This window comes from Microtus ochrogaster, chromosome 5 (assembly GCF_000317375.1).
Source record: "Microtus ochrogaster isolate Prairie Vole_2 chromosome 5, MicOch1.0, whole genome shotgun sequence".
Taxonomy (NCBI): Eukaryota; Metazoa; Chordata; class Mammalia; order Rodentia; family Cricetidae; genus Microtus; species Microtus ochrogaster.
In genome coordinates, this window is record NC_022012.1 from 75,207,802 (window position 1) to 75,225,252 (window position 17,451).

The 17,451-nt window shown below is 50.5% G+C and overlaps 1 protein-coding gene across 10 annotated transcripts in view; it reads right to left on the reverse strand.

The window, feature by feature from the left end:
- The window catches only part of Megf11 (multiple EGF like domains 11), a 328,437-nt gene that overhangs the window by 207,335 nt on the left and 103,651 nt on the right, over nt 1-17,451 (reverse strand). For all 10 annotated transcript variants that reach the window (XM_026779412.1, XM_026779411.1, XM_026779413.1 and 7 more), the window contains exons 2-3: nt 6,311-6,414; nt 957-1,058 (exon numbers count right to left, since the gene is read on the reverse strand). In XM_026779412.1, coding sequence (XP_026635213.1) covers nt 957-1,058; nt 6,311-6,408 — 200 coding nt within the window. In that variant the 5' untranslated portion in view covers nt 6,409-6,414. The remainder of the gene's footprint in view (nt 1-956; nt 1,059-6,310; nt 6,415-17,451) is intronic.

The window sequence follows — 17,451 nt, forward strand, 5'->3', positions numbered from 1 at the left end:
GAGAGAGAGAGAGAGAGAGAGAGAGAGAGAGAGAGAGAGAGAGAGAAAGAGAGGATGGTGTTTATTCTGGGTTGACACAGAAGTCACTGGCCAGTCTCCCTGCCACATGAGATGATTCCCAAGTCTCCCATTGGGAGTTAAACCCTGCACCATTGACACCTCCCAGGAGAAAGGCCACCACTGCTTCTGGCTCCCCCAGCCTTGTATGCTCCCAGTGTAGGAAGCAGGGCAGGTGCAGCCTGGGGCCAGGCTGCTCCGGAGAAGATGCTGGACCAAGCTACTACACCCCGCAGACTGATGATGCCGCTGTCAGCATGCCCACTCCAGGTCATCGGAAAAGCTCCACAGAGCTTAATAATTTAGCAAAATCATTCATGTTCCAGGAACACAGCCTATTTTAATAAGCAGCCACTCACTCACCCAGCCCCGGGGCAATGGAAGGCTGTATAGTCCCCTGAGACAATGGAGCCACACTTTGGAACAAACTCGGTATTGAATCCCAGGGTTCAGGGCAAGACCAGTGCCAACTTCTGCCCCTGCCTCTGGCAAGGGTCACAGGCAGGGGACTCCCCAGAGAGGTCAAAAGGGAGCATCAAGCAGATGGCTAAGGATGTGTTACTAAGCAGGTGACTACTGTACACAAGGCGCTCTATCCTGGAATTGATGGGGTACAGACCAGAAATGCCTCACAGTTGTACCCTCCCCTCTTGGTGGGGAAGTTGGGGTGTTCATCCACCAACTTTCCATGTTGCTGGTTGAGGATTCCCTGCTCGCAGGTTATGAAGTTCATCGTTTCTAGTCAGAAAGAACGCAGCTCACAGCATCTCAGACCACCAGCATTAGAGAATTCCAGGAACACAGTATGGACCGTACACACACCTGCCCCATGGTCTTTCAGTAACAAGCTAGAGAGCCAGGTATCTACCCCCCCATCCTGTCCCCTGGGGAGGGCTTACCGATGCCGGGTGCACTTGAACCAGTTGAGTATATCTGCGCATCGTGTGTAGTAGATCTGATCAAAGGGGTGTGCGTAAGACTCCTGCACAGTCACGGCATAGCTGAGGGCCAGACAAGATGGAAGCCATAGTCAGTGAAGGCCAAGACCATGCCAGGACAACCTCCCCTCTCAGACTTGCCCAGCCCACAGTCCCAAGACCAGGATCCAGCTCTGACCTCCCCTCCCAGCTCCCGGACTCCTGCCCTGGATCTCAGCCATGACCCTAGGTCATATCTGTGCTGGCTAGCATTAACTGTCAACTTGACAGAAGCTAGAAATTAGCAGGAGGCCGTGCCTCTGAGCACGCATGCAGGGCACACGGTATCCCAGTGAATGGGGGAGAAGGCCTGCCCACTGTGGGGACCATTCCCTGGGTTGGAATCCTGAACTAAGTGTATAAAAAGGAAAGAGTGAGTTGAGCAGCAGCATGTGGCCATTGTCCTCGGCTTCCTGACCGTGGATAGGATAGGATCAACTCCTACTGTGACTTCGCCACCACGCGGACTGCGAGCCAACACAAATCTTTTCTCTCATAAGTTGCTTTTGTCTGGATATTTTATTACTTTAATAGGAAAAGAAACTAAACCATAACCTTACTAACTTTTGACCCAAGCAAATTTTTAAAAATTCTGCTTCCCTTATCAGATAGTAAGCAGAGGAAGGTTTAGGTTTATTCTGTATGGTTCCAGAAGGCAGATTCCACAGGTCAAAAATATCCAGGTGTGTTGGTATGCACCATACAGCCTCAAGCATAGAAGCTAGAGAATTTGCTGAATCAGGAGCCAGCCTGGGCAACATACAAGATCATCTCTCTAAAGTAATAATGATGGTGTGTTTGTTTGCATTCTCATTGTCTTTAACGAGTGTGTATGGGAGATGCTCTTTAAAACAATTGTATAAATGACCTCACTGCATACATGAAGAAACTGAAGCTAGGAGAGGCAGCTTGCTCAGCTGTACCAGTATTGAATGTCCCCATGATGATCCCTTTAATTCCATTCTTTTCTATGTGTTTGTGTACAGGAGTACATGCGTGTACAGGCGTGCTTGTATGTGTGCTTGTGTGGGGTGGCCTGAGAACAAACAAGCTTGGCTGTTGTCTCTCAAATGCCTGCCATCTTGCGTTATGAGACAGGGACTCTTACTGACTAGGAACTTGCAGAATAGACTCCGGTGGCCACAGTGAGACCCAGGGGTCCACCGATCTCTGTCTCCCCAGCACTGGGATTCCAAGAATTCATCACCATGTCTAGCTTGTTTGTTTAATGTGGGTTCTGGGAGCTCAAACTTGGGTCCTTGTGCTTTCTAGGCCAACACTTGACCGACAGCCTCTTCCTGACTTCTCCTGAGGGTAGAAGAATTAATCTGACTTTGAAAGACAAGGACACAGCATCACAATCTAAGCAACTTCCCCTAATTCTCCCAGCGACCTTCTCGTCTACTGCATCTCTTGCATGGCTGGGGCTACATAGAGTGCGTGTCTCCAGATCTTCCGAGGGAAGCAGTCACTGTCATCCTGCCTACTAGCTGAAACCTGGACCAGCAGGTGGAAGCCACATGAAGTCTGTTCTGGGCTTCACCGAAGCAGGCTTTTCCTTTGCCACCCTGGCGAGGTGACATGAAGTGGCACTGCTGATGCATGTCTGCCGATGTGCGGCACACACCTCCTGGGCAGGCTGGAGAGCGTGTCAGGAATTAATTGTCACGTAGACTGGTATTCCATGTTTTCCCCAGAAGGCTCACTGACCTGGGCCAGATGGCCAGGCTCAGGCTGTAAAAGCCCATCTGCTTCGCCTGAGGAAACTGTTGTTTCATTTACAAGAGGGCTGGATGCAGTGGGACCACAGTCTGCTCCCTGATGCCTGTGAGGCTAGAGGTCTGGAGCTCTGCAAGCAGGCCAGGAATGGTCAGCAGTGCTCAGACCCAGGCAAGTGGCGACTTCCGACAATCAGGATGGTAACAACGTCTCTGGGGGTGGGTACCTGGGGGATGTGGTCCAGACATATAAGTCTAGGCAGGCATGGCCCACACCCCTGCTCACTGCTAGGCCTTAGGAAACAGGCAGGTCAGCATAGATTTTCTAAAATCCCACTGCACTGAGCTACATTTTGCAAGGCTGTCTCTTAGAAGGCAAATGAATGAGCCAGAGCCTGGGCCTGGAGGCCTGTGTGGTGCCTATCACTCACTAGCATGTCCTTAAATATGTCATTGAACTCCCTCCCGTAAGCCTCCATGTCCTCATTTGAAAATCTGTGACAAATACGAGGGACTTGGTGGATTACAGTGAGAATTAAAGGACAGGGACAGTAATCTGTACCTCTTGATGGAAAAAAGCAGTAAAAATGCTTCCTGGATACATAGGAAGTACTTAATAGATGCTAGCCTTCATCAGTGTGACACACAATGATTTTCCCTCTGTGGTAGGCATGGAATGACTCCTTCTTACCATGTTGGGGGCAGGGAGCAAGTCCTGCTACAGAATGGGCACCCCACCTTTGTTCACTTGGGGCTTCAGCTTGCTATTCCAGTGCTGACTGAGGCAAAGGAGCCAGTCCCCAAGGTGGCAGGTGGGGAGCCTGTTGATGTCATGGGGGTGTACTTAGCTTTGTAGGATCCCCAGGACTGAGCAAGTCCAGCAAGAGCGCCTTGTACCAGTGCCAAGTCTCCAACCTGCAGTGTGTGCCCTGCTTTCACAGCCGGGTAGTTTAACACTGCTCACTTGCCAACATGCTAATGAGGGGCTAATCCATCACATAGCACCAGGATTTACCAGCTGCACACGGGGGAGCAGGGGAGAAGGGCGGTGCACTACCCTGGGTTGTGTGGTAGAGGGACATAATTAACAAGGAATCTTCCAGAGGGGCTAATCCAGCTGAGAAAGTATCCCCAAGTACTCTGAGAACCGGGCTGTGTTTATTTGGAATGGAACAGGCTACATACATCTAAACACAGCATCAGGGGATCTTGGCTGGAAGATCTAAGAAGAAGGAATCACAGACAGCCTCCTTTCCAGGGGTAGAGGGGAGAAACCTGGGTTTCACTCCTGGTTGGTTCCCTGTTCTCTCATGTAGGCCATGGCCTGAGCTCAGAGCTGCAGCCACCCAAGAGTCAGCTCACTCCCAATGTTTTCACGTTCCAACCTTGTTCACTCTGGGCAGAGAGACAAGTAGAGTTTCACTTCAAGTTTGAATAGATTCATTATGGGTCCTGTTATAAGGGATGGCTCTCAGTAAGAGAGAGAGAAAGAAACCAAGACTCTTTCTTGGTCTTGGAAGAAGACACAGATGACCAAAGAGGCAGCAGGAATCCTAGAACCTGGCTACTGCATCGGTCTTGCCTGGCTGGATGATGGACAGCTTCTCTGGGAAAGAAGGCCCCAACCATAGGCTAAGGAGGAGTTCTTTCTATCAGTGAGGCTCCCTGAACACTGGGAAGCAAAGGCTTAGATTCACCAACCAGGAGGAAAGGGGAAAGTGAGAAAGATGGATCGAGAACACTGAATCTGAGTCCCTGGCCTGCGCTCACACACCCCTAGTAAGTCTCTGTGCCCGAGTTGATAACGACCCCATCCTGAGCCAATGTTGTCAATGTGAAGACAGTGACTGCCAAGCACTGTCACGAACCTGGCTCCCTTGCTCCTCCCATGAGCCTGTGAGGTGAGAATGTTTACTTGCCTTGCTAGATAGACCTGGTTGTGGGATCACAGTTGTTCAGAGGCTCCCCCAAGGAGCACAGCTGGCAGGTAGAAAAATCCACCCTGAAGACTTTACAGATTTTTTACATTCTTTTCAGGGCACCACCGAAATACTCTTTGCTTTAGTCTTGATGTCATCACAACTCTGCATAGGACATCCAGCCACCAGATGACACACGGGAGCAGGCGCTGTCCCTCTTCTTCCCCCCAGTCTTCTTGGCCTATGGGTATCTAGGCTACCCCAGTGCCCTGTCTTGCCTCGACGAGATGTTTCTCTCTGCCCAGAGACTGGCCATCCATCCTCATGGGCCTATCTTGCTTTCCCTCCTCCACCATCCATTTCTCCCATCGGGTCTCCATCTTAATTTTACTCATTTGATTTATTAGTGTCTAAGTGGCAGAGTCATCCTGGTCAGCATGGCCAATCAATTCCAGGGTTTAATTCAGTTTTTCCTGATTGGGTCTCTGGTCACTGTCTTTCTGCTCACCAAAATCAATACTTTAACCTTGGGCTTCAAAGTCAGACCCATCTGCAGGGACCCAGCCTAGACACTAGTACTCACTGCTGCAGCCTATATGCGGCAGACTCCCCTGCTGTGGTCTTGTCACCCTGCCTGAGCTAGCCTCATCTGGCCCTGCCACTCCTGCCCTGATCAAAACAAAACCAGAAGAGGCCTCCCCATCACCGCCTGGCAGAACCTGGCTATCCCTCCATTCTGCCATTGCTGCCAGTCCTGGGAGACTATGACAGACATCCCAGAGTCCAAGATAAGACATGTAGAACCACAATCCATACCTCCTCTTGCCACCACTCTGGCTGTAGACAGAGACAGGACTCCCCAGGCCTCTACTCCCTCATCTGTAAATGGGTGTGTGGTAGCTGATACTGATTGATTGCCAACTTGGCCAGAACTAGAGGCAAACCTAGAAGGCAAACTACTCATCTAGAAGGAAAACCTCCATCTGTGGGTGGTTTCTAGACTGGGTTAACTGAGGTTGGAAGACTCTACCTAAAGGGGGGCAACTGCGTTCCACGGGCTGGGGTTCTGAGCTGAATAGAAAGGAGAGAAAGAAGTGAGCACACATGTTTATCTCTCTGCTTCCTGTGTGAGCCGCTGCTGCGTGTGAGCCGCTGCCATGTGTGAGCCGCTACTGCATGTGAGCTGCTGCCATGTGTGAGCCGCTGCCACGTGTGAGCAGCTGCCACGTGTGAGCAGCCACCTCACACTCCTGCCACTGTGCTTTCCCTGCATGATGCTCTGTACCCTCAAACCGTGAGTCAAAATAACCCTGCCTTTTCTCAGCCGTATTTGTCAGATGTTTCATCATAGCATGAGAACAGTCTCTAGCACAGGATGGGGATGCAAAGGAGGAAAGGGCAGGACAGCCCAACCGGGTGTGGTCACCTGCTGTCCACATGCCAGCACCTTGTCCTCCCATGGCTCTGGGTTTCAGAAATCCACCTTGCTTTACCCTGTCCTTTAGTCTGAGCTGCCCTGACCTGTCTCACCTCCTTGTTGGACGTCAGGCCTTCCACAGCCAGCTGCTGCCTCTCCTGCCTCTAATATTTCTCCATAGTGCCACACCCAGACAGAGCCCTCCAGGGAATGCCAGCTTACCTCTCCCAGTGGCTACACACATTGGGGTCCTCAGGGTTCAGAGTGAGGGCGGCTTGCAGAAGAGAGATGACAAGGAGGCCCACCGTGGATGGCGCCATCAGGCCCTGTGTGGGAGAACAGAGAAGAAAGCGGCTTACTCAGACTTAGTGTTGCAGCCTCTGTTTGGTGCTAAGACCGGTCCTCCCTCGAAGCGGATGAAGAGACACTAAACAGGCCGGGATTCCCACAGTGGCCACACAGTAATGAGCGTGGGATTTCACATCATTGACTAACATGGAGACAGCTCTGAGTAACTGAAGAGGAGAAGGCTTGAGTCACGGGTCCAAGATCTCCCCAGGAAGAGGCCCACATGCAATACATAGGCTAAAGTTTCTCCGTGTTCAGAGCACCCCCCTGTCCCCCAGCCCCAAGTCTATCCTTGATACAGAAATGCAGATCTGGCCATTGTAGAGTCAAGGCTCTTCCCTCTCCCTCCTCCTCCTCATCTGGTAAGGCTGGGTAATCCCATTACCTCCTGCTCCTCCTATGCTAAGAAAGAGAAGTAACATAACTGCGTGGCCCATGGGGCACTGGACTGAGACAGCACTTCTGAGCATGCTGGGCACCAGCCACCCGGAACACTAGGCCTCTGCTTCTCCTTCCTCCTCCAGGATACCAGTTCCTTGGTGTCACCAAATAGCACTCCCATTGTGGGAAAAGGGGCTGGGACAGTTGGATAACAGGGCTTTAAGGAAGTGATGGGCCAGGTATCATGGCCCCTGAAGTATCACTGAACGGTAAGTTCTTAATGCGGCTACACAGTTCCAACTCCCTTGTCTCCTAAGTGAGAGATCCCCAATACAGAGCTGCTTAAGGAGGAAGGCGGGTGAGCCATGTGGGGGGCGGGGTCAGGGATGAGTGGCCCCTGTCCTTACTCTCCAAGACCTTATGCCCCTTACACTACAGCTTCTTCCTCTCCAAGACCTTACACACCTACACTACAGCTCTAGAGAATGCCTTCTAGTCTAAATGTTCCCACCTGATAGGCCACTGACCTTGGAGACACAGGGCAGTAAGGACACGTCAAAGGGGCTGGACCCCATGAGCCCCAGCGTCCGCTGTGAGCTGACCCAACACCGTGACTCATGGCAGAGGTGCTATTATGATTTATTTAAAGGTTTTAATGAATCCAGGGCAGCTTTTCTCTTCAACCATTGACACTAAGAGAAATACAATTTCCATTAAGCAGGGCTGAGGGTGTTCTGGAAAACATTTTGACATTGGAAATCAGTCCCCAGATTTGAAGTGGTTGGGTAGCTAGCCCACAGGCCCTACGTTCTTAGATGAGGGCCATTTATCCTCCTTGGGAGACAAACAAGAATGGCATTGTATTTACACACATCTCCAGACACGGTACTCCACGCAACCTCTTCTCCAAGACGCTTAACTGTTCTGCTCCCACCTCAGGCATTCCTAGTTAAATCCTTTCTTTGGAACTCCCCCCCCACACACACACACAACTACAAGCAAATCATCACAAATTCTGTGTAACCATGGGTTCCAAATTAATAACTAATGAGGTTGTACTGTCTCCATACATTCTGATAATCACACAGCTGAGTGCAGATTTAGCCAGAGATCAAGGGCATCTGCAGACCCCTTGGGGGCAGGAAGGATGACCCTGCTGCTTCCTCTAAATTGGCAGAGTCCAAGAAGTGCAGCTACTCTCCTAGTCCCATCCTCTGCCCTCCCCGGTTTAGCAGCCGAGACTCAGCAACCACCACACACAGCCTAGAGTCCACACAGCATGGCTTGAGGGTGACGGCCAGTGTCAGCCATACATCCTACCACTCTGTTCTCCACTAGGAGATTCAAGTAGATTCAGAATGGGACACCTTCTGCTGGGGAGAGTTGGAGAGTCAGGAGGGACAGGAACATCTGTTTCCATGGAGGTCTGAGCTGGACATCTCTGGGAGGAATGAATGACACACACAGAACTCAGGAAGGTGAGTGAGTCTTGAATGACCACTATCGAGTGTCTTGTCCCTGTATCTCATGTGGCCCTACTATATGCTTGGACAGGTCCTGTTAGCTTCAGCATCCTCCTCCAAAGGACCTGAGATGGCACCTTTAAATTTAGAAGGCTTTGGCTATCAAAGGAGTGGGCCCAAGACGAGAGGAGATGGATCGTCTGGCTCCTGCGGACCCACAGTGAATGGAAGGGTTACTTGGATCATAGCCATCATAAGAAAGTTCTTAAGAAGTCTTCGCCAAGCTGGGAGTGCTGGCGCACGCCTTTAATCACAGCACTTGGGAGGCAGAGGCAGGTGGATCTCTGAGTTTTAGGCCAGCTTGGTCTACAGAGCTAATTTCTAGACAGCTGGGACTACACAGAGACACTCTGTCTTGAAAAACACAGTAACAACCAAGTCTTCATTAGAGCTTTTCTTGCCTTGTTAGGTCTGAATGGCTCAGTATAGGGGACTCCTAACTGGCAGGAGTCACTGGAAACTGACCATGGCAGAGAAGGTGATGGTTGTCTGGATGGGCACACTGGAAGAAGAGATGGATGGTGTGGGAAAATGGTACTCAGACTGAACGTCTGAGGCCTGAAATGTCAAGTCTCTATCCAGGGCCATGTCCAGTTCTGGTAGGAGTAGAGAGAGAAGGATGTCCGACATTAGGGGTACAATGATGATGCATCTCAGACCCCCTAACACTCAGACTCTTCCTGGAACCTGGCCAAGCCTGAGATGTATCTTGGGCGGTGGGTATGGCTCAATAGTGCATCAATTACGTCGTGTGTGCAAGACCCTGCGTTCCATTTCTGGCACTAAAACCGACCAGCCAGTCAGCCAGTCAGTCAATCAAGACCCTACAGAGATAGCTTAGTGAGACTGCTTGCTGCATAAGTGTGAGGTCCTAAGTTTGGATCCCAGCACCAGGTGCAACTACAGCACTAGGACCCCTGCACCAGGGGGAATCACTGAGGCTTGATGGTTGCAAGTCTAGTTCTGGATTCGCCAAGAGACTCTGAATCAAGGGGATAAGGTGGAGAGTCAGAACAGGATGTCTGATGTCCTCTTCTGGCCTCTCTGAACATATGGGTATGTGATCCTGTACACAGCCACAGACAGACAGACAGAAAGACTGTCTCTCTCCCTCTCTCTCTTCTCTTTTTGTCAGGTGAGGCTTCCTCACTCCTGCTCCACCTCTCCCTCAGCCTGCTCTTCATCTTCAGCACCATCTACTACCCAGCAGGGCTTGACAAAGGTCAGGACCATTGATAACATCCCTATTAGCCCCCGGACAGTGACAGCAGAGGCCCCACGCTCCAGTGTGGTCACCTGCCTTCCCTGCTATCATCCTAGCAAGTGTCCTTTATCTTTCTGATGTGTTGTAAGCAATCAGTGGTGGGAGAGAGAGCCCTACCTCCACTTCAAGCACTGACTCTCAAACAATATCACCTTATCTCTGACACTTCAGTTGAGAAGACAGAAAAGCAGCCAGGAAAAAACCTGTCACAGTGTGAGAACAACTCCTGCCCAGTCACTTTAGTGGGACTTCCCAGGAGCTCTCGGGGAGTACCTGAACCAAAGACATATGCTTATGAGATGACCAAGGGATAATCAATCCTGCCACTGTGGTTATTAGACTACTCCATTTGGAGTGACAGAGGGTAACGTATCAGGCACCATGGGGACATTAATAATTAAATAAGAAAATGCCCCAGGATCATTTCCGAGGGAGAGTCTGTAAATAAGTCAGCTGGCTTCTTCCCTCTGTCCCTTCTCCCTGCATGCTAAGAGGCAGAGAGAGGAGCTGGGTTCCAGAGTTAGGGAACCCCTCCTGCTTCAGAGTGTGGGAAGCATTGTCTCTGATGAATGGAAAGACAGGGAGGTAGCCAGGTGGTGTGACTCACACCCGCCAGTGGGGTCTAATCAGTTCATGTCCCTGCCATGGCTTAAATTAAAGAAGGCCTCTATAGCACCTGCCTATGCCTGAAAACCCAAAGAAACCTCACGAGTTGGCTGAGGCCCACTGAACAAGATGGAGAGCAGCAAGTAGAGAACCTGGGAAAGCCTGGGTGGAGTAAACCAGACTTGGGACGGGCAGAGCACTGAAAAGTGGAGGCAGGTGCACACGCTGGGGTGTGGAGGCAGATGCAACAGGTCTCATTGGAAGAGCCAAGAGGGAGGAGCTTGCACAGTGGGCAAATGGAAGTGTTGGGGAGTGTTTTACAGTTTACAGGCATAGTAGAGTCCTGTGAGAACGGGACAGAAATGTCTCAGGTAAGTGGATAATCTCAGCCGCCTGCTGAGTCTTTACCAGCAGGAGCCACGGTGCAGGGTGGATCAGCACAAATTAGGCTCTGAAAGGACCTAAGGAGGGAGAAACCTTTCTAGTGGCAGTCAGCTGGGTGAGCGGAGCGCCTTATGACCCCAGTGTGAGAGACTTCGCTTCTCTTATTCAAGGTCAAGTTGACCAGGAGGCCTGAATCATGCCAGTTCATGGTTTGCTCCGACACTTCAGGACCTTCTAGGTTGCCACTGGGTATCTTAAGAGACACTGATCTTGGGCAAGGGATGTGCCTCAGTCTGTGGAGTGTCTGCTTATCGTGTCTCAAGAACTAGACTCACTCCCCAGCACCGCACAGATTGAACACGGTGGTGCTAATGCCAGCATTCAGGAAGTAAAGGCAGAAGATCAGAGGTTCAAGGTCATCTTCAACAACATATTAAGTTCAAGGTCAGCCAAAAATATATGAAGCTCTTAGAGAGAAACAGAGATAGAAATACACAGAGAACAAGACCAAAACATGGACCATGTAGCAAAGGAACCCCTCATCCCTACCCAAGGAGGTCTGGCCTAGGTTGCCCATGCAGACTGAGCCAATTTTGGCCATGTTGGCATTCTCAGGATGCCTCTGTTCTGTCTTTAGTTTGACTCAGGCCAGCAGCTGTGGAGTCCAGACTGTCCCACACCTGGCCAGGCACCAGGGGCTCTCTTAGCCAATGTGCAGAAACTGGGAAAGAGAGGAGATAGACAGATGGCCCTGGGACCTGTTGCTACAAATTCATCCGCGCAAAACTCCTACAGCCTGCCTTATTCTGAAGGTGCTAAAATATCATACACTGAAGCCAGAGCCATGTCCCTAGACCCTCCTCCTCTCTGTGTTCCTTCCAATGAGTTCTGCTTTCTTAACCAATTTTCATTGGCATCAGGGGTGGCAGCAGTCAGACCCCATTTTATGGACCCCCCAAACTCATGATCCTCCTGCTTCTACTTCCACAGTGACTGGGACTACTTGGTTTAGGTAGTGACTGGGATTGAACTCAGGGTCTCTGGTATGCTAGGCAGATACCCTACCAACTGAGCTACTCACCAGCACTAGTTTATGGACCTTGAAAGACTTCTTCTACTACATCAGAGGGGTTGGAGTATAACTACATGCATGCAGAGACACTGGGAAAAGCACGTGCCCTAGTTTGTTTTCTGTTACTTGATAAATCACTCTGGGCCAAAAGCACCTTAGAGAAAAGGGTTTATTTCACTTACATCTCATTGAGGGAAGTGAGGGCATGAACAAAAGGAGGATATATTCCTGAAGGAACGTTGCTTGCTAAGTTACTCAGGTTCGTGCTCGGCTAGCTTCCTTATACAGACTCAGGGGATGGCGCCTCCCACAGTGGACTGAGTCTCCTATCTACTAATAGCCAAAAAAGTCCCCAGGAGATGAACCTGATAAACACAATTACTCAACTGAGAATCCTTTTTAGAAAGTAATTCTAGGCTTTATCAAGTTGACAATTGATGTTAACTAGAACATGGTGTACGAAGGCTCACAGTGCTTGTCCTGGGTCCTGGATAGGACGGGGACAGCACGGACCCATGCATTTGGGTTCCCTACAGAAGTCACTCCTCCAACACAAGCCTCCTCATTATCTCCAGCCCTAAAAACCAGTCTATTTATCTTTTCACAAACCCTTGCCCTTGCCCCATACCAGCAGAACATCCGGGGCAGACGTTTCCGTCTGCTGCCTTCACATCTGTGTTTCAGGGCCACGGAGCACTGCCTGCATTGAGAGGGATTCTGGGGTCATCTCAGGTCATCAACAATTTAATTCAGTCTACAGTCAGCCTCCTCCCTCACTCACCCCAAGCCTTAAAAACATGCACCTGTCTCATCTGACAGAAGATACCACTCATCCCATGTCATTCTATGAGGAGCACACAGGAACACCAGTCTGTTGGCATCGGTTATCGTGGGCACCCGTGACATCCTGAGTGTGATTCAGAGCCCTCTGTCTGGGCCTCCCCATCAGCACTGGCACTTGCCTGCCGGGCGAGGAGACACAAGGCAGGCATTGAAGGCTGGTCAATAGCTCCCACTGCAAATGAGGACGAACGACCTCCTGAGCGGCCCATGAAAAGGCACTTTCAGGACCAAGGGCGGCAGAAGCTGGGGCTGATTGTGCACGCACCTCACATCCCTCGCAGCATGTGGGTGCGGAGAGAACTCTAGCTTCTATTTATAGGGCATACACACACTTCTGCTGTCTTCTGAATAAAGCAGAAAAGCCAAGTTTGTACACAGGAGGCCAACACCGAGGTGACTGTCCAGTCTGGCCACCCCTCTCCCTTTCCCTGGCCCTGTTCTCAGTTGCTTCACCATCCCCAGACCTTGCTCTGTTTTCCAGACTCACTGGGGTCTGATCAGCAGGAGACTAGAGAGGAAAGGAGGGGCCACCGTTAGCCTCCGCAGTCCAACACTAAGAGGCTCTGTCTTTGCCCTGAGGAAGCCTCCTGCCCCTAGTAATCCCACCAGGGGCTGACTTTATGTTGATAGCTTTCTAATGTCCCTATACAAAAACAAATCAATGAAACCAAACCTTTAAAAATAAATCCACATCTCCTAATCTCCAAAAGAGTGAGAGTGTTCCCTTGACCACAGGAGTGCAGAGTCCCCGTGCCAATGCGGCAGCCCTGATAGGTGCCTGCCCCTCAGGATAAATCAGAGGGCCTTGCAGTCCCCTCCCCAGACATGTTAAATGTCTTCCTCCGAAGCTGGGCTCCACCGCCCTGATAAATCTTGTTTCCCCTTGCCTCGGAAGCCTCACACTGCAAATCTCAAGAATGACACTAGGGAGGCTGCCAAGGACCATTCATCAGGATCGGAAGACTGCCCTGTCCCCTTTATCCCCTGCCCTGCCGAATGCAAGTAGCCCTGACATCAGCCAGGCTAGAAAGAGAGCGTAGCACACCCATGGGACTGAGAAGACATCTCCAAACTAATCAAGTGCTGGCCTCCTGCCCCATTCCAACAGCTCTGGGTTCCGCCCGCCCCCAACTTCGTGCTCCCCACTCCGGAGCAGGCAGCCTCATATCTACCCATGGCCTCCAGCCCTGCGAAGATGAAGGCAGAAACTTATCTGTGTTCTCAGACCATCCTATTTCTCACAAAGCAATTATCTCCATCTTTCCATTTCTTTGCAAATCAGGGCACACTCAACCAGTCCAGCTACTCCCCTCATTCCCTGCGCACCTGCCCACTGTGTCTGCTGCTTTCCAGCTGCCAGGTTCTAAGAACCATAGGAGTCCCTCGTGCCCAGGTACCAAATCGTAGCTCCATCCTCAAAACCTCCCAGCCATGCTATAAACATCCAGGGAATGGGGTCATCCTTGGTGGGTCAGATTCCATTCCTGTTCACTTCTCAAACTTCTCAGAAAAACTTCTCAAACTACAAGATGTAACCAGTGGACTGAGGCATTGGGTCCCCTAGAGTCATCCATGTGTCTCCAAGATGTGACTATATCATCTGGCCAGCCATAGGGTGTCAAAACTGGCCCAAGGACACCGAGCAGCATCTGCTGCCCAACACTTTATGCCCCAGGAGGGGAGGTGATTTCCTCAGGATGGAAGGCAGGGAGACTGCAGGGTTCACGTAAAGAACAGGAGTAAGCAGGGATGAGTTCAAAACCTAACAGCCACAGGACTACATAACCCAGGGAAAACCACTGCCTGCACCCCCAACACCTCCATCCTCTCCTCCTTTTTTTTTAGATAGGGCATCAGGTAGCCCAGGCTGACCTCACAACTTTCAATTTCCATTCCCTTTGCCTTCAGTTCTGTGATTACGAGTATGAGCCACCACACCTGGTTTCTGTGGCTCTTGGGATGGAACGCAGCTCTTTGCGCATGCTGGGCAAGCATCCAAACAACTGAACCACATCCCAGGCCAGGGTTCATGTTTTCCATGGACTAACATCACATTGCTCCGAAAGCCACACAGTGAGAGCAGGTTCTGCCCAGAGATGTTCAATGAAATATTCATTTGCTCACAAGACATAGCCTCCACCTCTGAGACCCTTGCAGCTCTGTAATTTTGGCTTCCAGGGTTTCTAAGAAGCCAGAAGAAGAAAAATTGTGGATGGGAAAATCTCTTGCTGGAGCACCTATGCTCATCTGGGCAAAGGTGGGGCTGGTCAGGGTTGATCCTAACAATAGCTACAAGGTGAGCTCCATCCTTCATCTGTCCACTGAGACACGGTGAACCCTGGGGTAACTCTGACACGGCCCAGCTCCAGAGCCCAAACACCTGCTGCAGGTACATGGGAACACTGGCAAAGGCAGGGCCCTCTGGAAGAGGCTGGCTCAAAGCACCAATGTGTTTCCCGGCAAGAAGCCTGGGGCAAGGACAGTGGGAAATAGGACCCTTTGCTCTGATCGGTGTTCCATAGCCTGGCATCCCTACTAATCAAGGCCAAAGGCAGGCCAAAAACCAGTCTTAAAGAGGTGTAGCCCTGGAGCGACGTAAATTGCAATACCCACAGGGGCCTCCGTAAGTCACCTCCAGCATGCCCATTCACACAGCGCGAGTATTGGACCCATGGGTGAAAAAATGTGTGTGGTAGGAGGGGTGCCTGAGGCAGGAGGATCACATGAACCCAGGAATCTGAGATCAATCTGGGAAGCATAGTACTCAAAAACAAAAAAGAAAAGAAGAAAACTTGCACATCTATGGAGAGAAGCCGAAAGATCTAGAAGCGACAGGCAGTGCTTTGTAGGGTCGTCACATGGAGGAGGGAGCGGGAAGACGAGGCTTGTGCTTCCTAAGCATTGTTGTTATGGTGGTGTCCGACATTTAGCATGATCATCACAGGCATTGGGGTAGCAAAAAATATGTAAAATAACTCACCGTCCACTGACTGACGCGGCTGGAAGATAACCCTGACGGATAGTGATGTGGGGAACACGGGGACAAAAGAGCACAAACAACAGCACCACATTCCTGCAGAGTGCCCCTGGCATGTGAACTGGCTGGAGGAGATACCCCACTCAGCAGTCCTGAGGGACTGCAGCCCCTGGGGACACTGGCCCCTTTATGGAGCTCCCCAGGAGGCCTTGAGGCCATTTGCTGGGGGAGCACACCACCTCCAATGGATGGCCCAAGTCTTCTCAGTGCGCACATCTGGGCCGTGATTAAGAACATTATGCTATTTCAAAGACCCCAAATGATCAGATGAATGGAAAAATGGATGGTTAATGTAGATTTTTGTCGGCTCTATTCAGGATAACCCGTGGATCAGGTATTCGGATTTTAAAAGAAATATATTGCAGCCCTTTGTTCCCCATGCTGAGGATTTCTGGCTCAGAGCCTGGCCAGGTCAGCCCTGCTGGGCACTTCACCATCACCAAGGCAACAGCCAGCTCCATAAGGCCCAGAATCTCAGGTGGCTCCTGGGTCCCCAATCCCAGTTCTGCATCTCACTAGCTGGGTGGCCTTGGGTGGGTCTCCTAACACCTAGAACCCAAACTTCTTCATCTGGGGAGGGGTAACAAAACAGCTCACTTTGTCAATCTTTTTATTGATTGCTTGTTTAATTTGTTTACATTTTTATTTTATTTACTATTATTAATAGTGTAAGAGAGAAAGATAGGGGGACAGAGACGAGAGTCAGAGTAGACACATATGTGCCACAGCACACATGGAGAGGTCAGAGGTCAACTTTGGGGAGCTGGTTCTTCCCTTGTACTGTGGATTCCAGGGGTTGAACTCAGGACATAATGCTTGCACAGCAACCATGTTTCTACCCGTGAGCCATGAGCCATCTCCCTGGCCCTGGTATCTGTGTGTTTGTTTCTTGAGTTCTTTGCTGTCAGACATATAACTTGTGAAGACTTTCCTCCATCCTACCTGCTGTCTCTTCACTGACTAACCACTTCCTTTGTGGTAAGGAAGCTTTAATTTCATGAAGTCTCATCCATTAGTTGCTCCCTGAGGAGAGATTTTAAATAGATATATAAGATCATATGTATGTATAACAGGAGAGTAGAGTGAAGGGCTGGAGAAATGGCTCAGCAAGTAAGAAAGCTTGCTGTATAAGCACGAGGGCCTGAGTTCAAATCCCCAGAGCCCATATAAAATGCCAGGGATGGAAGGTTGCATGTACTTGTAACCCACTTCCATGGGGAGTGGGTGTTGTGGGAACTCCTTCAGCCAATAGTCTTTTATTGTGAGGTATATACAAAAAGCGTGGGTGGGGAGAGATGTCTGCTGGATTCGGTTCCCAGCTTCCAGTGCACACAGACGACTGCAGATCCCTACCCTTACTGTGAGTTTATCCCCAAATAAATAAACCTTTGTTATACTCCATTCTGGGCTATCGTGGAACTCTTTGATATGCCTTCAAGTAGGGGGCATAGAGACAGAAGCTGGCTGGCTACCAGCCTAACTCAGGGCTCAGAGAGAGACCTTCTCTGAGAAATAGTGTGGAGAACAGTGGGGCCGGGCACCTTCTCAGGCCTCCATGCACCCGTGTACACATACACATACCTCCCCCACCCTGCACACAAAACACAGGGCCAGGAAAGAACTCAGTCGGTGATGTACTTGACTGCAAGCACAGGGTCCTGAGTTCGATATCCAGAAGCACGTTTAAAAATAAATAAATAAATAACCCCAACAAACTATGCTGGCATAGACTTTTACTCCCAGCACTGGAAAGGCAGGGATGGCCTCCTGCCATGGACGCCAATAAACATGGTGAGTGGCAACCAAGAGTGCCTTCTGTGATGTGGGAATGATTTCTTATTAATAAAGAAACTGCCTAGGCCCATTTCATAGACCAACCCTTAGGTAGGCGGAGAAAACAGAACA